Consider the following 19686-nt stretch of genomic DNA (forward strand, 5'->3'; position numbering starts at 1 on the left):
CTGCAGCCTTGACCCCCCCAAGCTGAAGCAATACTCCTGCCTCAGCCTCCCAGAGCTACTTTTTAAAGGACTTAGACTGCATTGAGATTTTAGTTGGTGGGTAAAGCAAAAAATATGAATCATACATAAGTGAAATTCTAAGGAATACAGCTGCAAAATTATACCTTTTCCATTAGAATGGTTTGATTACCAGGTTCCTGTAAAAATTCCTTGTCCATAAAGGTCATATTCTTTGTAAAGGACATATGCTTTTAGACGATTGGGTAATGGAAGAAATGACATGAATACAGGGCAGCGCAAATGTAAACGTCCCATGCATTTCCGGATCTTTAGGCGGCACAAGTGTTTTAGGGAGCGAGGGTTTGCTAAAAAGAAAAGGCACATTATCCAAAGAGAAAAATAACATGTTTTAGTATCTTAGGGTTTTGTTAGCAAATGTATTTGATAGCATTTCATTTGCTGTTACTAAATAGCAAAGTCAGGGAAAATAGTTTTTCAGTTCTTACTGCAATCCTTGTTGTAGATATGGTTCCAGAGCCATGTCAAGTTAGAATCCAAAGACTGGCATCAATTGTGGATCTGGCCTGTGAGATCTGAAGTTCTTAAATCTGCATGTGGCCAGGCGGGGTATCTCATGCCTATAATCCCAGCACTCTGGGAGGCTGAGGCAGGTGGATCACTTGAGGCCAGGAGTTCGAGACCAGCCTGGCCAACATGGTGAAACCCCATCTCTATTAAAAATACAAAAATGGCCGGGCGCGGTGGCTCAAGCCTGTAATCCCAGCACTTTGGGAGGCCGAGACGGGCGGATCACGAGGTCAGGAGATCCAGACCATCCTGGCTAACACGGTGAAACCCCGTCTCTACTAAAAATACAAAAACTAGCTGGGCGAAGTGGCGGGCGCCTGTAGTCCCAGCTACTCGGGAGGCTGAGGCAGGAGAATGGCGTAAACCCAGGAGGCGGAGCTTGCAGTGAGCTGAGATCCGGCCACTGCACTCCAGTCCGGGGCGACAGAGCGAGACTCCGCCTCATAAAAAAAAAAAAAAAAAAAAAACAAAAATTAGCTGGGTGTGGTGACCATGCGCCTGTAATCTCAGCTACTCGCGAGACCAAGGCAGGAGAATTGCTTGAACCCAGGAGGAGGAGGTTGCAATGAGCTGTGATTGCGCCACTGCACTCCAGCCTGGTTGACACAGTGAGACTCTGTCTCAAAAAAAAAAAAAAAAAAAAAAAAAAAAAGTCTGCATGTTTTAGCCCCCTCAGGGACAGGGTAGAAACTGAAGATTACCACCCAAGGGAAATAACACGAAATAAATTATTAATTTGTCTTACATGCTACTTTGAAAGGATTTGAAGAAGGTCCTTTTGATACCACCCTCTACAGACTTGGCTCTTAGCTTTTTCTCATCCTTGTTTTTATTGCCATATAATAGCTTTTCATTCCTGTGTCCATGGTGTTCTTTTGTAGCCATGGTTTAGGTGGATTGGGATGAAACTATTACCTACCTATATAATAAGTAGTTACCTAACAAGTTTTATCTCCTCGGAAAAGGTAATAAATACAAATGAAGTGTAGTTAGTAACATTTTTTAAACATAGGAATAGTATTTTTCTGGTTTAAGTCAAGCTTTTAACCAGAAGAGAAGGGTGTTCTAATTCTAAAACAACCAAATAAGAATACAATTAGTATTTTTGTAAAAAGTCATTCTATAAGGATACTCACTTAAGATAAAATGTATTTCTGACCAGATCCCCTGTTTTTGGAGCACAGCTTTCAACTTTGAACAGATCCGAACTTGATCAACATAATCAAGCATCACTCGAACAACCTTTCCAGAGAGATGTTGCAGCCATGACAAAGTTATTACTTCACAGAACTGAAGGAAACAAAGTCAGAATTAGGAAAGTAAATGAAAAACATGAAGTAGCTATGGTTTAGCATAGTAGTCAAAGGAGATGTGGTGTGATGAAGGCCAAGAGGGAAAAATGTCTCAAAAACGGGGAGGGATGGTATTGGTCAACTGTACTTATTTGGATTCTTTTTTTCATCAGAAATATGATCAAAATAAATCATTTAATCAGTTGCTTCATTTATGAAACTTCCTCACACTGCTAGGCAGAGTTAAATCACTTTTCTCCGTACTGTTTTGTTCCTTTTATATCTTTCTACATTGTGTTCATTTTATCATAATTATTTTATCATATAATTGGTATTATACTAGGATCTCTTCAAGCTTCTGGAGAGAATGGATGTAATCTATTTATTGCCATAGTTCCAGTGCCACAAATAATGACTGTAAGGGAATACGGCCAATACTGTGGACTTACCTTAGTATCTTTGATAACTGTAGATGTCCAGCCTTCAACAGTATAGGAAGGATGGACTTTGTCTCCATGTGGGCAATCAAAACATCGCTGTGTGTCATACCCATAGTTCAGCAGCATCCTGAGCATGACTTCATCTTTCAGAGTGTATTGCAGTGCTGATGGGAAATGTAAAGGGTTAACTCTGCAGAAGTAATTGACATTGGCCCCATGCCTTAGCAGCAGACTGATCAGCTCATAGTTGCCCATCCTGAGGGCTATCTGGAGGCAGTTAACCGGGTCTTGGTTAGGCAGAGCTCCAGCACTCAGAAGCAGCTTGACTGAAGAGAGGTCACTGTTTGATACAGCAAAATGCAAAGCTGACTTCCTGTGGTCATCGTAGTGTTTGCTAACTCTCTGATCCAGCATGAAGTTCACATCAAATCCAGCCTGGATGAGGAGTTCCAGGCACTGAGGGTGTGCTCCTGCTGCTGCGCAGTGAACTGGACTGATCCCACTCTGCTTAATGGCAGCAAGATCCGTAACTGGAATCAGTATCTTTAGAGCTCTGAGAAAGAATTTCAAAATGCATTTCAACATTGTTTTTAAGAAGTAGCACTAACTTGTTTATTATTGTTTTATAGTAATACTAGATAGTATCAATATTCAGAGGGCATTTAGAACCCCCAACCAAACAAAAGCATAATTCCTTCATCCAGAAGCTCAGATACCGAGTAAAATTGAATGGAATTACTGTCTAAGCTATAAAATTCAGAATTAGCCCAGAGACCTGAGGCTTCCCATATTGTCTAAATACCTGAGAAAAAAGTTTTATATATCTTTGGTGGCTTCAGAGGATGCTTGGTAAACAACCATTTCTAGTTCTTCCTAGTTGGTCAAGAGTCTCTTTTTTTTTTTTGAGACGGAGTTTTGCTCTTGTTGCCCAAGCTGGAGTGCAGTGGCGCGATCTCGGCTCACTGCAGCCTCCACCTCACAGGTTCAAGCAATTCTCCTAAGAGTTTCTCATCTTTAAAAGGTATGTTTAAGGCTAGTCATGGTGGCTCAAGCCTGTAATCCGAGCACTTTGGGAGGCTGAGGTGGGCAAATCACGAGGTCAAGAGATCGAGACCATCCTGGCCAACATGGTGAAACCCCATCTCTACTAAAAATACAAAAATTAGCCAGTGTGGTGGTGCCCACCTGTAGTCCCAGCTACTCAGGAGGCTGAGGCAGGAGAATTGCTTGAACCCAGGAGGCGGAGGTTGCAGTGAGCTGAGATCATGCCACTGCACTCCAGTCTGGCTGTAGGAGTTCGGTCAGCATGGTGGGAAAAATTATAAAAGTTATAGAAAGAAGCAAACCTTTTTGGAAGGCTGGGAGGTTTTGCAAAAGCTTCAGGAAAGGATTTGGCTGAAGGCAGCTGAATTCTCTCAGAGTAGATAACAAGGAAGTATAAGGGAATTAATCTAGATGGGGTGGGGGGAACCACAAAATGTGCTGACTCAAAGCCTTTGTCATTAAATCTGTACTAAATAAATGCCTGAAGCACCAGCTTGTCAGGGCCATGGCTGCTACAACTCTTTCTGTGAGCAGCCTGGTCCCCTAGCCCACTCTTTCACTGGATACCTGTGTCTAAGTACTCCTTTTATCTGTTGCTTGGCCAGGGTCTGTGGTTCAGACCCAGCACCTGGCAACAGAGTGAGACTGCATCTCAAAAAAAAAAAAAAAAAAAAAAAAAAACCACAAAAAACCAGTATGTTTAGGTTATGGGATTGGTGATTAAAGATTATAAAGTTCCTAAAAGCAGCTCAAAATAAAAGGTAGCTATTACAATTTTTATTATTTACAATAATGTAATTGAACTTAACAGTAAGTGGCCCCTGTCAGCTGCCACATGGATGGGCAGGTGGCCTGAATTCTTAGGGATGTTGGCGTCAGCTCCATACTCCAGCAAGAGGGCCACAGCATCTGGATTTCCTCCACTCGCAGCTTCGAGTAAAATGGAAGAAGAATCAGAGGCCTGACCATGAGCATTAGCTCCTAAGAGGAGAAAGACTCTTGTCAATGCAAAAATTATTTTCCACTGTTACTTCTTGAGCAATCTTAAAAATATATCACCATCATCAAAAAGCAGTTCGTGAGCATGCACTCTAGCAAAGCACCAAGAATCAAAGTGACAAAATATATACCTCCTGCTCTCAAGTAGCTTATAAACTAGTTGGGGAAGAAAAAAAAAAATGGCAGTTTCTAAATTATAAGTAGGCTAGTTTTTGAAGTAATTTGATGTCCATTTGTTTGGAACTTGAAAATTCCAGTAGAAATACTGTTATAAAAGTTGCTTTTATTTCTAGACCAGCCTATAAAAGCTCACTTAACTCGTAACACACATATAGGATGGTACTAACAAATCTATCGAACCATGCCATCTAATGATACTGTTTTGCTGGAAAAGGGCATTTGTTCTGTTTTAGCTTGTTTGTAGGGGACCATACTAAGAGACACTAACTTTTTAATTGAGGTTAGGAACTGCCAATAGCCAAAGAGATAAGTTGTTGTACAGTTATTAGTACAGAGTATCCCTTATCCAAAATGCTTGGGACCAGAAGTGTTTCAGATTTCAGGGTTTTTTTAAAAAGTATTTGCATTACACTTACAAGTTGCATTATATTTACAAGTCCCAAATCCAGAAATCTGAAATCTGAAATGCTCCAGTAGGAATTTCTTTTGAGCATCATGTTGATCCTCAAAAAGTTTCAGATTTTGGAAGATTTTGGATTTCAAATTTTCAGATTAAGAATGCTGGCTGGGCACGGTGGCTCAAGCCTGTAATCCTAGCACTTTGAGAGGCCGAGACGGGTGGATCACGAGGTCAGGAGATCGAGACCATCCTGGCTAACACGGTGAAACCCCGTCTCTACTAAAAAAAAAAAAATACACAAAACTAGCCGGGCGAGGTGGCGGGCTCCTGTGGTCCCAGCTTCTCGTGAGGCTGAGGCAGGAGAATGGCGTGGGCCCGGGAGGCGGAGCTTGCAGTGAGCTGAGATCACGCCACTGCACTCCAGCCTGGGCGACAGAGCGAGACTCTGTCTCAAAAAAAAAAAAAAAAGAATGCTTAACTTATATATACCCTGTACACTAAGTGTTATGTGAGTGATGTGAGTAAGAGTACAGGTACAGGCAAAAGGTCTTCTAGAAGATCTAGGGCTGGGGTTGGAAGGGGAGCTGGGAGGTGAAGGAAGGAGAAAAGAGTTTGGGCCAGTTGTGGAAGTCTTCTCAGTAAAACGGGCTGTGAGGAAACAGCATTTGAATGGACGAAAATTGAGGAGAGCATTCTGAAGCTCATAGAAAAAAGATGTAGTGACTTTAACACAGACTCCAGAAGTCATCAGGGTCCAGTGACTGCCCAAGAACCCCATTCCAAGAATGCCTTAAGAAGTCCAATAAGCCTCTGTTTATTGAGTGTCCACTATGTGCTGATTCCTTTATGTGTATAATTTTTAAACTTTGTAAGAACCCCTAGCAGTAGGTGCTAACATACTCATTTTAAAGATGAAGAAACTCATTGAGTTTCAGTGACTTCCCCAAAGATGCACAGCTAGTAAGCAAGGTAGTCAGGATTCATATGCAGGTATTCTAGACCCAGGGCTTATATCTATGATGCCATGTTGCCACTCTAGCAATGCAGGATGGTAATGTGATTTGGAATCAGACAGATATACCTTGAAATACTAGCTCTGTCATTTACCATCTATGTCACTTGGTGCAAATTACTTTGTAAGGGAGTCACTTAAAGGAAATGCTCACTCACTGAGGTCAACTGATGCTGGTTTCTTTGCAGGGTAAAGGATTTAACATCTGTTGCTTCTCTTTCTCTGTATTTTAATCAATGATCTATACAAAAGGTTACTCTTTCCTCATAGATGAAAGACTCTAATGTTTACTTTTGCTATTCCAGCTAATGACTTTAGACATTTCTAATATTGATCATTTAAAACATCTTACTTAAAATGTCTTATGGCCATTGATTAGAAACTAGCCTCCCCCATATAACAGGAAAGATTTAGATAAGTCTAAAGAGCACAAGGTTGTTCTTAAATATAGGAGTCTCTGCCATCTAGAATATTGGAGACCAGGACCGTGTATTGTTAAAGAACAAAATAATACTTCTAGACATAGGGAGGAGAATAAAGATGATAATTCTATTATTGAGACTTTTAAAAATCTTGGTAAAAGTTTGCTTTTTTGAAAAAAAGCTTTAGATTGATCCTACCGTGCTTCATCTAACAGTGTCATCAATGAGCTCTCCTCAAAGACAGTAAAAGCCAAAGTTCTCTGAGCCAAGGGTCCCTGCCAGTTAAGCCAGCATTCAAAATGACCACAGCTACAGAGCTGGGGAGAGGGGAGGGGGCATGTTTGAAGGGAAGTCCTGCAACTGGTACCATGGCTGACCTTCACTTTCCTCAAGTACAAAACGAGGATAATACCTACCTCACAAAGTTTTTAAAGGGTTACAAGGCAACATGGGTAGTTTAATGCTTGTTGCTTAGACAGTAGTACCCAATACATTTAAGTTGCTTTCTCCTTCTCTTGGAGTTTTGGTTATTACTAGAGTGAAGAACTGGGACCCAAAGAGAATAAATCAGGAAGAATTTCCTAATATCTAGTCATTTGATAATAGATTAAACCGCCTCTTGATTTAGACTTAGGCAGAGGTAACGTGTAGAGTATGTTGCAGGGTGTTTGATTTTATGATTCTAGAAAAGGACACCACCACAAAAAAGTTAAAACACCACCATCTTCTTAGCAGGGTGAGGGAATGTTAAGTAAAAGTAACCTGCATCCTAGTAACTTTTGGGAAGTTATGTCAGACCTAATAAAAAATTCAATCTTTATGTTAGGCTTTTCAGTAATCACTATTAGCCCATAATTTTTATCAAACATTTATATTAGGCTTAAATAAAATACTAACTTTTATTATTTTGAAGCTCTCCATTAAGAGGAAAACCCCTGGATCATGTTACCCTTTGTTAGTGTGCTGACCAAACAGAAGATCTTGCCTTTCTGCAGTAACATTTCCATGATTTCAGTGTGTCCACTTTGGGCAGCAAGAGCAAGAGGAGTGAATCCATACGTGCTCTGTGGGTCAGGGTGTGCCCCAGAAACCAGCATAAGCTTCACCATGTCCTCTCTGCCCAGTTTGGCTGCTTCGTGGAGAGCTGTCCTCTCGTTGGCACAACGCAGATTGACATCTGCTCCATAGTTGATCAGCAAGGCAGCCATGTCATAGGAGTCACGCAGCACAGCTGGGAAATGAGAAGTGAGGTGGGCATGTTCAATGGGAAGTTAAGACCAGAGCAGCATGTCTGCAAGTATCCCTCAGGCTTTCTGAAGGAGTTCTTCCCACCCACTCCCAGACCCCAACATTCTGTATTTAGGAAACAGATTGTAAAGTAAGGCATGTATCAAATAACACTGAGAGTGTTTTACATCAATGGACTATTTGTTTTTATGTAAGCCATGAGTAATTATTCATTGCTTATGTGGTTGAAACACAAATGTAAACTTTTCACTTATCTTTATTCTTCAAGAAAATGGGAACTTAATTATTCAGTACAGTCCTGGAAATGTTTGTAGCTGCTTTAAAATAAGAAAACAAACAAACAAAAGACAGCCCAGACACTGAAACGTGCCAAAAAACAAAACAAAACAAAAAAACACCAGAATCTACCCCAGAAAAATGAATGACTAAAACACAATTTAAACATGCATGTCTGGTGGGAGTGGTTGAGGCCATAGAAAATGATAGTTTTGGCCTATCATTTCTGCATTAAGACATTTTACCAACATACCAAAGTATGTTGTGCAGAAAGCCCCTTAAGGTTCTGTAAAGAAAATGATTTTGTAGTTAAAAAAATACTAATAATAAAAGGCTTGGGAACACTGTGTGTGTGTGTGTGTGTGTATGTGTATGTAAATATATATATCTAGGGTCTCATTCGGTCATCCAGGCTGAAGTGTAGTGGTACAATTAATTATAGCTCCCTACAGCCTTGAACTCCTGGGCTCAGTCAATCCTCCTGCCTTAGCCTCCCAAGAAGCTGGGTCTACAGGCATGCACCACCATGCCTGGCTAATTTCTTTAAAAATTTCTGTAGAGATGCAATCTTGGTATGTTGCCCAGGCTGGTCTTAACCCCTGGGTTCAAGTGATCTTCCTGCCTCGGCCTTCCAGAGACTGGGATTACGGGTATGAGCCGCTGCTTTCAGCCAGCACTGTATATTCTATCACCCTCTTCAAGATTCACTTTGCATATTGATATATTGAAGTCTCTGAGGAATCTTGCAATGCGTTTGCTTAACTTTTTAACCCAGCATTTTCCATGACCTATCAATGGGGACATGCTGTTTGGGTACCACAGAAATGGAATCATTTGACCTGCCAGATAGGCTGAAGTGAAGAGAGGAAAACTAGCTCTACCATCATTGTTTCAACAGGCTTCACAGCTTCATGGTTTTTACATATGTAATTTTTCTACACACAAGACAAATACTATCAGATAGACGAGGAAACAGGTTTAGAGAGGTTAGACCTGGCGCAGAGTTCTTTTCACTATACAGTGCTAGGGTGCTTTATGGTTTCTGCGTGCTTTCTCAGAGAAGGCTCTTCTGCTCAGTGTTTTTTCTATAAAATGCAAAGCCTTAGAAAGCATCTTCAGACAAACCATGAAGGAACCCCAAATCCTAATTTTTGGCAGTACTCTGTTGGTCTCTTTTTAATTTTCGTTGTTTTTTTGTTGTTGTTGTTTGTTTTTTGAGATGGAGTCTTGCTCTGTCACCCAGGCTGGAGTGCAGTGGCGCAGTCTTGGCTCACTGCAACCTCTTTTCTCCCAGGTTGAAGCGAATCTCCTGCCTCAGCCTCCCGAGTAGCTGGGATTACAGGTGCCTGCCACCACACCCTGCTAATTTTTGTATTTTTAGAGACGGGGTTTCACCATGTTGGTCAGGCTGCCCTCAAACTCCTGATCGCAGATGATCCGCCCACCCCAGCCTCCCAAAGTGCTGGGATTACAGGCTTGTGCTACCGCACCCAGCCTAATTTTCAGCTTTTATTTTGATAAAAGTTATACATGTACAGAACTTAAAGAGCCAATTACTGTGAAGTCCATCACTCTTTCCCTACAGTCTTTCTCCTTCTCCAGAGGTATCCTTTAGCTGATTCTTTGCTCTTCATGCCTGTATCTCTTAAGTAACCTGCTTGTATTGCTATTTGTTGATTTTTGGTTTTGGTATAATTTAATGACTTCTTACCATAGAAAATGATTTAACTTTTTTTCCTCCTGTCCCCACCACATGTGCACATTTCTCATCCCACCATCCTATTGTTTTTATAGTACAATTTTTGTTAGATAAATATTTACCTTCATGTATGTCATTTAAAGGTGGGCCATATTTACATTTCCTTTTCTGCACATCTTTTTGTTTTCCCTGGAGTTAATACTTGTCTTATGTTTCATTTGCTTAGTTTTCAATTTATCATTAATTGCACCCCAAACTCTCTAAACTGTCTACATCTCCCTTCAAGATGTCATTCCTAGCCCACCATGGTCTTGAAGAGCCTCTACCTGGGGCCTCCTGACCTGTTCCAATCTGGACCTCAGTGCCTGGTCATATGTGGTCATCCTAAGATCGTTATTCCCCTCATCTTAGGGATCTCATTTGCCTCCCACCTGGCTTGGATCTTCTGTTTCCTGGATCCCAAGCTTTTGTTTTTCTGCTTTACTCCGATGTTGGTAGAACATTTGCTCCGTTAGCTTCCTAACAGCGGGGAGCAAGAACGTTTTTGAGATTTCCTATGTCTGAAAATATCTTTTATGTCTTTAATCTACTGTCAGAGAGTTGGAGCAAATATAGAATTTTAAGTTGGAAATATTTTTCCTTAGAGTTTGCAAAACTATTATTAACCACCAATTACTTCAAGCTTCTAGTTGCCATTGAGATGTCTGAAACCACTCTGATTTTTCATCTTTTGTACATTATGTATTCCTTTTTTTCTCTCAGGAAGTCTGTGGAAACTTCTTTGTCCCTAGTGACTTGTGAGTCTCTCTCTTTTTTTTAGCTTTTTATGATTTTTTATTACAGTATAAAAGAGGCTATGTTCAATAAACTTCGAGTATAGAAATAGAAAAGTTTAATTCCACCTCTGAAATGATCTTTGTTAACATTTTCACATGTATCCTTGAATTATTTATTTCTACATATGTTACATTTTGAAGAAGTTTTTGTTACACAAAATTCTCTAATAATTGGCTTTTCTGCATTTATACTGTGAATTCACATTTAGAGAAGGATACTTAGACCCCCAAGATCCTAAAACACCTAACTTTATCCATCTCACTATTCACTCATTAATTATTGGCACCAAATGTGTACAAGGAGTCTTGCTAGCTGCTGAAGTGCTGAATCAGTATGAATTCTGCTAATAAGCATTTATAATTTGCCACAGAAAGTGTTCTCATTGCTCTAAGACTAGAAACAAAGTGCTGAGGGGATTGGGTCTTTTACAGTTCATTGAACTGGCACTTAGTATGGCCCTTTATTCTGGAAACACTTGTCCTTCATTTTAGGAAATCATTTTCTTGACTTACTGCATTGGCCATATACCACCTCCATCTTGTCTGTTCTCTCATTCCTCTTATTCACATGTTGCTCCTCTTGGATCATCCAGCTAATTTTCACTTCTTTCCTATTTTCCATTTCTTATTTTATTCTTCTGGAAGCTTTCCTGAACTACATCTTCCAGCATTGTTTTGGTTTTTAAAATTTCTGCTCATATTTTTAATTTTCAAGAATATTTTGTTTTCTGATTTTGCTAACACCTTATTCTTATTAAAATGGTTTCTCTGAGGAAGTTAATGACAATTTCCCTTTATTCTCCCTAAATAATCTTAAAGTTGCTTAACTCTGTTGGTTGAAGATTTTCCTCAGATAGCCTTCACCTATTTGCTCATAATTAAAAGTTGGAGACTAGAAAGCTGGTTGGAAATTTTAAGCAGAGGGTGGGGCTTGAGGACTGTGGGTTTAACAATAGGTTGATATGTTTGGGCCACTTACTGGGAAAGCCCCAATGTTACTATCTTTAGCTCTTTCTTCTTGGGCTGGTCAGATTCCTCCAGAGAACCCCCCTGCCTGGAGGGTAAGGGCCTGGCTGCCAGCCTTCTAGGAGGAGGGCTGGGCAGTCTCAATTATGTTTGCTTAATTCCTCCAGTGTTTTCAATCTAGTACTCCCACCCTCACCTAAAGTTCCGTGGTCCAGAGACTCTCTGTTTAAGCTATGCAGAGAATAAACCTCCAGGATTCTACTGGGGTTGGGCAGGAGTGATCTAGAGATCTATCTGCTTCTTAATAGTTTTCAACCAACTCTTCTGTTTCAGCTGCCTGCCCTTCACCCATGCTCCATGAGGTAATTCTGCTCCCCTCTGATTTCTTATATCAGAATTAACTGGCTTGATCAAGGCACCATGCAAAATGAGCTGCTCTTAATTGAGCCGAGGTTTTGCATCAGGCCACCTCACAGGCCAGCCTATAGAAAGCTTCTGGAGGGTTGGTACCCATGTCTGGTCAGTTGGGAGCAGAGAGACAGTGCTGCAACTATGCACAAAAAGCTGCCTTTGAAATTTGGGGGCATGAAGGAGACTCAGTGCCACAGACTCATTTTCCAAAACAAGGTATTCATTTACCTGTAAGAAGAGGAGAATTGCCTTCAAAATTCTTAGCATTTGGATTGCAGCCATTGAGAAGAAGAAAAGTGGCATTTTCTAAGAGGCAATTGCTGACAGCCAAAAACAGTGGCGTTTCACCATTGTGAGTGGTTTGCTCCCACAGACTGGGGTCTGAAGCTGAAATAAATTCATCATACCACATAAGTTAAGACATAGAAATGAATGTTAAATTTATCTCTTAGAAGCATCGAGAAGAGTCAAAGGGAATTTACCGCTTAGGGTTATTTCCAAAATTTTCTTATTTAATTGCACTGCAGCCTTATGCAGAGGAATCCAGCCTATCTCATCTGCTTCATCAAAAGCAGAATGGTACTTGGTTAAGTGTGACAATGCATCTTCCTTACCTATTAACAAGTCAAATGAGAACAGATTCACATTTGGCACACCTACAAGGAAGCCCATTTTGCTTCCTGAATTCTACCACCAAAGTTAATGCATAACAACAGAATTTTAGTGCCACCTTTTATGAAAGACAAATGGCATACGACAGACAGTAAGGCCTGTCATCTAGCATTCCACACCTGGGCCTGTGAACACCCCCAGCATCTTGTTACTTATGAAAAAACAGCTATGTCTAGGAAGGAACCCAGGAGCTCTTTGCTACGTTGAGCTGAAGTATTTTTTCCCAGAAAAGCCTACATCAGACTCTTAACAATAAGCTGTGGGCCCCCATGGTGTTCAGCATGGAAGAACCTGCTTCTAGGCCTTCTGAGCTTCGAGGAGAAATGCTGCCAGCTGTCACCATCACATCTTTCTTTTTTTTTTTTTTTTTGAGACAGAGTCTCGCTCTGTCGCCCAGACCGGAGTGCAGTGATGTGATCTCGGTTTACTGAATCCTCCATCTCCTGGGTTCAAGCAATTCTCTTACCCCACCCTTCCAAGTAGCTGGGATTACAGGGGCCCATCACCACACCCGGCTAATTTTTTGCATTTTTAGTAGAGATGGGGGGTTTCACCACATTGGCCAGACTGGTCTTGCACTCCTGACGACAGGCGATCTGCCTGCCTTGGCCTCCCAAAGTGCTGGGATTACAGGCATGAGCCACTGTGCCCAGCCAATGTCACCATCCCATCTTACCACAAGTTAAAGGGAAGAGAAGAGGAGGAGTACTTAACTTTCTCTATTGTTTCAACTATCTTCTTATAGTCAGCACTCAAAAAGGAATGGGAGCTGCACAGAAGAAAATACACATGTAATTCCAAAACTGAGGAGAAAAAACTGTTATCTGATAGAAATCAAAAGGAAAGGGTAACAGTAGTAGTAGTTAATCCAGGATGAACTTTCACAGGAGGCATTGACTGAGGCGTAATAGAAATACTTCTATTTGTAGGCCAGGCGCTGTGGCTCAAGCCTGTAATCCCAGCACTTTGGGAGGCTGAGACAGGTGGATCACAAGATCAGGAGATTGAGACCATCCTGGCTAACACGGTGAAACCTCGTCTCTACAAAAAATACAAAAAACTAGCCGGGCCAGGTGGTGGGCACCTGTAGTCCCAGCTGCTCGGGAGGCAAGAGAATGGCGTGAACCCGGGAAGTGGAGATTGCAGTGAGCTGAGATCCGGCCACTGCACTCCAGCCTGGGCGACAGAGCGAGACTCCGTCTCAAAAAAATAAAAAAGAAACACTTCTATTCGTAAAATGTAATGTGGCCCTTAACAAAATTCTAGGGAAACTCCTTCACTATATCTGTCTTCCGCATTCGCCTGTTAGCTTCTTTAGGGCAAGGACTGTGTGAGCCTGGATTGCAGTAGGCCTTTAATCAGTGTTGACTGAACTGCCTATGACTGAAATGTCACACTATCTCATGGTAAAATTTGATGGCCACTATAGAATGTCAATGATTCTAGTGTAATCTATTTTAAAAAATAGTAAATAAAAATGGTGTGAGTTTTAAAAAATATTCAGTCAGAATGTGTGCTCAGAAAACGCTATTAGCAGTTAAGTAACATTTTTATTATTTAAGGCTTTAAATCTCAATTTGTGAATCTTACATTATTTTAAAACCTACCAAATAAGGATTGCCACCTTCCATTCTTTTTTTTTTTTTTGAGATGGAGTCTCACTCTGTTGCCTAGGCTGGAGTGCAGTGGCGCCATCTTGGCTCACTGTGGAGTAGCTGGTACTACAGGTGCCTGCCTCCACAGTTGGCTAATTTTTTGTATTTTTAGTAGAGACAGGGTTTCACCATGTTAGCCAGGATGGTCTCGATCTCCTGACCTCGTGATCTGCCTGCCTCAGCCTCCCAAAGTGCTAGTATTACAGGCATAAGCCACCACGCCCGGCCACCTTCCATTCTTTAATTATTTAATGAACCCAGGTTGAGGAGAATAAATTCCCTTGGATACTCTGTCCTGTTTACAATTTGGTCAATTAAGTTATCTTAAACATTTAAACCTTCACTCATAGATTTAGTATTGTATTAGTTTTCTATAGCTGCTGTAAGAAGTAACCATACACTTAGTGGCTTAAAACAACAATAATAAATTTATTATCTTACAGTTCAGTAGTTCAGAAATCCAAAACAGTCCTCACTGAACTAAAATCAGTGTGTCAGCAGGGCTGTCTGTGTTCCTTCTGGAGGCTCTCGGGGAGAATCTATCGCGCCTTTTCTAGCTTCGAGAAGCCACCCACATTTCCTGGCTTGTGGACTCCTTCCTCCATCTTCAAAGCTAGCAATGTTGGACTTAGTCCTTCTAACACTGCCGTCTCCCAGGTGGTCTCTCCTGCCTCCCTCTTTCACACTTAAAGATCCTGTGTTACACTGGGACCACCTGGGTAATCCAGAATACACCCCCTATCTAAAAGTCAGCTGATCAGCAGCCATAATTCCATCTGTAGCCTTACTTCTCCTTCGCCATGTAAGCTTCCAGAAATTAGGACATCTTTGGATGGGACCATTACTCCACACGTCACAAGTATGTTCTAGTTTTCTGATTCCTTCAAGTACCTGAGTAAATCAGCAAGCCTGCCTAAGTATCATACAATTCCTGCAAGTCTAATCAAGTAAATGCATAACCACAGTCAATTTCAGTTTCTCTGAAACATTTCAGTACTCTACTTAGCCCAACTCTCTTATACCTTTCAACCTAAAATTATTAGTCAGTTACTCAGTTATGCAATTTAAGGTTTTAGTTATATGGTTAATATAACAGATAATCTAATAAGGCTAATTGCTTTATAAAACTTTAAATATTTAAAAATTATTTTAAAAACTAATCCTAAATTGAACACAAAAGTATAGAAACAGTGTTGGTTAAGAGCACAGACTTTAGAATCAGACTGCCTGGCTCTTCACTTACTAGCTCTGTGACCTTGGGTAAGCCACTTAACTTTTCTGTGCCTCACTTTCCTCCTCTCTAAATAGGGATAATAATAGGACCTACCTCATAGAGAGGTAATGAGAATTAGAATTTAAAAGTTAGTATTTATGAAGTGCTTAAAATAACATGATACATAGTGATCACTCCATGAGTTTGTTACATTTTTAAAATACTATATAGGTTTGATGTGCTTCATCATGTCTCTATTTAGTTATGAAATCTCTTGGGGTTAAAATACGTTTTTCTAGTTTTACATCCAGCAGGCAAAAAGAGATTACCATCCCAAGCAAACTGGTTTATCACCCCAGAAGAAATGATGGTTACTGCCTCAGGAGACCAAGGTTGCTGATTGGCCAGAGAGCACGTGAGCAGGTATGCTTGACTGCAGACTGCCCATATCCAGCACGACTCTTCTTACACCCCACACAGGGTCCAACTGGTCCTTTTTCAGTGTTGTTCAACAAAACTCTCAATCTACACTTTCAGAAGTCTCGTTCAAGTTTATGGAATTCCTCCTTTTGATTTGAGTAGATCAAAGACTGGACCCTGTCCCCACCTACTCCACTAAGGTTGAAGATAGCTAACTTCCTGTGTGTCCTGGTTGGATTTATGCATTTCTTCAATTCCCAAAGACAAGATGTATTTGAGTTTTTCTCTAGCCCTTCATGTCCTCATTTCTTTCTTTCTTCTGATTTCCAGTCTGTATCACCTCACCCAGATTTGCTGCTAACCTCCTTCAGATATTTTATTGCCTAATTAAATTCTGAATTATTTCCAGATTATTCCTGTCTAGTCAGGCACAATATCTTACAGATATTTAATTGACAGCTCCTTGGAGTCTGACCCTCCTGTTTTTGTCACAACACTAGATTTAAGCTAATGACAAGTGTCAGCTGTTGAATACAACACTTAATACTACATTGCCAATGAGAAAACCATTACCTCTCATCCTTAGGTGCATGTTGTGCTGTTCCTGGCTTATAAATATCCTGTAAACTCTGTTGAATGATGAACTGGGTGTCGAAGTCTTCATCTGTGTCTTCATCGCTGGTGTAATTATCCATGTGAAACGTGGACAGGTTTACTGTAAAGTCAGAGTGAATTAAAATTATTTTTCCAGTTGTGAAGAGATCAACTGCTTAAAAATACAAATGAAATTCAGAAACCTAGAAAATTGATTGGATTAACAAATGAAAAATACACAAAATTTAGGCAACAAAATATTCATTAAAAAATTTCCATAAACTTAAAAGAGTTTTCTGGACTGCCACAGATTCAACAAAAATTAGAAGTTTCCATGAGTAGCCATTGACTTAAAGGAAAAACCACCTTTCAAATAAGACTTCGGTTAGTGCTACTCTAACACTGACAACACTCTGATTGATCTGTTAAACTTGGCTTGTGAGTTCTTCACAGTGATTGTAGCACTCATCCAAAATCATATTTCCTACACACAGTGAGTGATGCTGAAAATAATATCTTACTTAATAAACATTAAAAATAAACATGTTACAGAAACAAATGTATTCTCATAATTACAACATAGATTCAGCAGCAGTAAAAACAAATGTATCTTACTAGGCAATATCTAAATGGTTTTAAAAGAAAAATGTCAGTTTTAGCATAGAATACGTTTGGTCACATTTCAAAGACTTTTTACCTTTTGTTTTATCCTCTAGGACAGCACTGAAGTTTTCACTGTTAAGGACTAACACATGTAAGCCTCAGAATTTTCATTTATATTTAGGATCTCCTCTCCCCTGTAATGACCATTCCATTAATAGCTTTACTATAAATACTTCATCATAAGACAGTCTGGCACATTCTCCTTGTTTTTTACATGTGGTTTAGCTCTTTTTGGAAACATGATCTCTTTTCTTCAGTGCTACATTCATCAAATTTAAAGGATTAAACATTTTATTCCTGGAATAAAATGTTTTTGCAGGGGGTTGGCCATGCAAAGAGAATTCATTCTCTTAAGACTCATGCACATAGCTACTGCAAACCACAATCAATTTTTCATTTAAGAGAACCCAAACATTTTGCTCTGACCCAATTATCCAAAGTGACTGTCCCAATGTACTAGATTCACTAGGTAGCTGACTACATTTTCCTTGGGTTACAGAACTATGGCCTTAAGTGTGCCTGGAATCCTAAGGGAAGAATTCACTCTACACAAGATAAAATTTTGACCAAAATTCTGTTTTGTTGAAATATTTTTTAATTGTTAATATACACTAAAAAAAAAAACAAAGGGACCACTTGACATTTCAAATTAAATATGAAGCAAATGCTGAGAAGCACACTGTCACAGCAGGTGTAGAAGCTGGGACTGCCCTCCAGCCGTCTTACTGCCTTTGCAGGCCAGCTTTGCAGCTTTGAGTTTCCTTTCCTAGTCACAAGGATGCGGTGAGAAATGGAACCAATGTCTTAGAGGTAAGAAATAAGAGGTGTAGTTGTGTAACTGTTTTAATATTTTCCATATTTACAATTTCTTAATTTATGTATTTGAAATATTTATGTATAACTGAGGTAGGAGAGTGGAAAGTAAACTATACTGAAGCTGAAGGAATGACTTAACATTTGTGAAGGAGATAATTCCTGATATTTGTTAAATTTTATCCGTTTAACCCCCAAATCTATTTTTCACATACAATCAAACTTCAAAAAGTTCTCCTCAGAGAGAACAATGCAATGAGCGTTTGCAAAGACCATTTAAAAGAATAACACCAAGATACTTGGTTTTAGAATGTATATATTTTAAGTAGGACAGGTTTTTTTTTTTGTAAACTTTTGGATGTTTTATAAATTTGTCCAATTTAGTCATCCAACTGACAAAGCAAAGCAACCCCACGCTTGATCCAGTGCTGAGTAGGTTGGTCTGTTTTTAACAGCATTGCAATGACAAAGTTAGTAGAATGTCCCGTAGTGGAAAGAGTTCCTTTACGTTCACTTGTCTTGTAGAGGGGACAGACATAGGCATCCGACTTTATAATCTGAGATTTTTGAGCTTGAAAAAAAAAAAAGAAACATATTCATTTGATAAAGGGGAAAACAGCCATTAGTGCTAAAAGAACTACTTATCTTGTAATAAAATGGCCAGAACTACATCTAAGATCATAACTGTGATATATGAAGGTTTTACAGCATATATACATATATCTTTTTACAGTACATACAGTATTACGATTGTGAAACAAGGCAAGTATTTCTTTTTTTTTTTTTTTTTGAGACCGAGTCTCACTCTGTCGCCTAGGCTAGAGTACAGCTGCACAATCTCGGCTCATTGCAACCTCTGCCTCCCAGGTTCAAGTGATTCTCTTGTCTCAGCCTCCCAAGTAGGTGGGATTATAGGCGCCTGCCACCACGCCCCGCTAATTTTTGTATTTTTAGTAGAGACGGGGTTTCACTATGTTGGCCAGGCTGGTCTCAAACTCCTGACCTCGTGATCTGCCTGCCTTGGCCTCCCAAAGTGCTGGGATTACAGGCATGAGCCACCACGCCTGGCCTAAGGCAAGTATTTCATATCGTGCATGATTCTAGGTGTGGAAGACAGGAATAGATTTTAAAGTTCTGACCACTTAGCAGGCATGAGAAAACTCAAGAGGATTTGGGAGGGAAGAAGGAGAAGGGAGGGAAAAAGGAATAAAATACAGTATAGGTAGTGGGGGAGACACAAAAGGAGAAATACAGCTGCTTAGAGCGCTAATCCAAGAAACCCACACAGAAGCTGGCATTTCTAATTGTTTTTAGCAGGTAAATAATAAGAAAAACATGCCAACTTTTTACCAATTCACGAAAAGAAACTATGTACAATCCCCAAAAAACCAGATATAAGATATTAGGAGTCTTTCCAAACTAAGGTCACATTTCTCATAGTTATAACTGAACCACATTCATAATGAGAATATTTGATAGGTTGGATGGTGATTCTGGGTGATCGGTAAATATTTTCATTTAAGAAATTGTTGTTATTTAAGAATTAAAACGTTAGGGAAGAGAAAACAAAAGAATGAGACTTTTTTTCCAGACTTGTAGAAAGATGATGATGGCAGAAGCAGGGGAGGAGCAAGCAGTTTCCTAAATGGGACAAAATTGGCCCTCACCCCATGTGGCTGGCAACATCTATGCCTTGGGGCACCTGGCTGGCTCCTAGGCCTAGAGGTTTCTTATAGCCAGAAAATGCTAGTCACTATCTGGAGACTGTGTCAAGCTAATTTGTGCCTCTGAGCAATGTGCAAAGGGAATTCAGAATATGGATGGGCAGCTGTTCAATCTGTGA

At 40.1% G+C, this 19686-nt stretch overlaps 3 protein-coding genes across 4 annotated transcripts in view; 1 reads left to right on the top strand and 2 right to left on the bottom strand.

The window, feature by feature from the left end:
• Positions 1-2085, top strand: part of APPL1 (adaptor protein, phosphotyrosine interacting with PH domain and leucine zipper 1) — a 51852-nt gene extending 49767 nt beyond the window's left edge. The window contains exon 23 of the mRNA XM_033210196.1: positions 1751-2085. The gene's annotated coding sequence lies outside the window, so the exon portion shown is untranslated. The remainder of the gene's footprint in view (positions 1-1750) is intronic.
• On the bottom strand, positions 187-17211 carry ASB14 (ankyrin repeat and SOCS box containing 14). 2 transcript variants are annotated; one of them, XM_033210199.1, is made up of 10 exons: positions 17065-17205; positions 16347-16488; positions 13199-13254; positions 12296-12427; positions 12042-12200; positions 7363-7608; positions 4174-4345; positions 2330-2873; positions 1725-1878; positions 187-365 (listed from the first exon to the last, which is right to left on the bottom strand). In XM_033210199.1, exons 2-10 carry the CDS (start codon positions 16466-16468, stop codon positions 187-189), a joined length of 1764 nt encoding a protein of 587 aa, XP_033066090.1. In that variant the 5' UTR covers positions 16469-16488; positions 17065-17205. The 2 variants fall into 2 exon arrangements, with proteins under 2 accessions (XP_033066090.1, XP_033066091.1); XM_033210200.1 differs by lacking the exons at positions 12296-12427; positions 13199-13254 and having other exon boundaries at positions 17065-17211.
• Positions 17212-18142: 931 nt separating this feature from the next.
• The window catches only part of DNAH12 (dynein axonemal heavy chain 12), a 236638-nt gene continuing 235094 nt past the window's right edge, over positions 18143-19686 (bottom strand). The window contains exon 73 of the mRNA XM_033210211.1: positions 18143-18414. Within this exon, the coding sequence (XP_033066102.1) occupies positions 18224-18414 (191 nt within the window). The 3' untranslated portion in view covers positions 18143-18223. The remainder of the gene's footprint in view (positions 18415-19686) is intronic.

Source organism: Trachypithecus francoisi, unplaced genomic scaffold (assembly GCF_009764315.1).
Source record: "Trachypithecus francoisi isolate TF-2019V2 unplaced genomic scaffold, Tfra_2.0 Lachesis_group0, whole genome shotgun sequence".
Taxonomy (NCBI): Eukaryota; Metazoa; Chordata; class Mammalia; order Primates; family Cercopithecidae; genus Trachypithecus; species Trachypithecus francoisi.

Excerpts from the sequence above, each read along its gene's own strand:
- ASB14 (XM_033210199.1), bottom strand. The coding sequence starts at position 16,468 with ATGGATAATTACACCAGCGATGAAGACACAGATGAAGACTTCGACACC. Across the intron at positions 12,201-12,295 it reads TTTGGAAATAACCCTAAGCG|CTTCAGACCCCAGTCTGTGG; the intron begins GTAAATTCCCTT and ends AATTTATTTCAG. Across the intron at positions 1,879-2,329 it reads CAGTTATCAAAGATACTAAG|TTCTGTGAAGTAATAACTTT; the intron begins GTAAGTCCACAG and ends TGTTTCCTTCAG.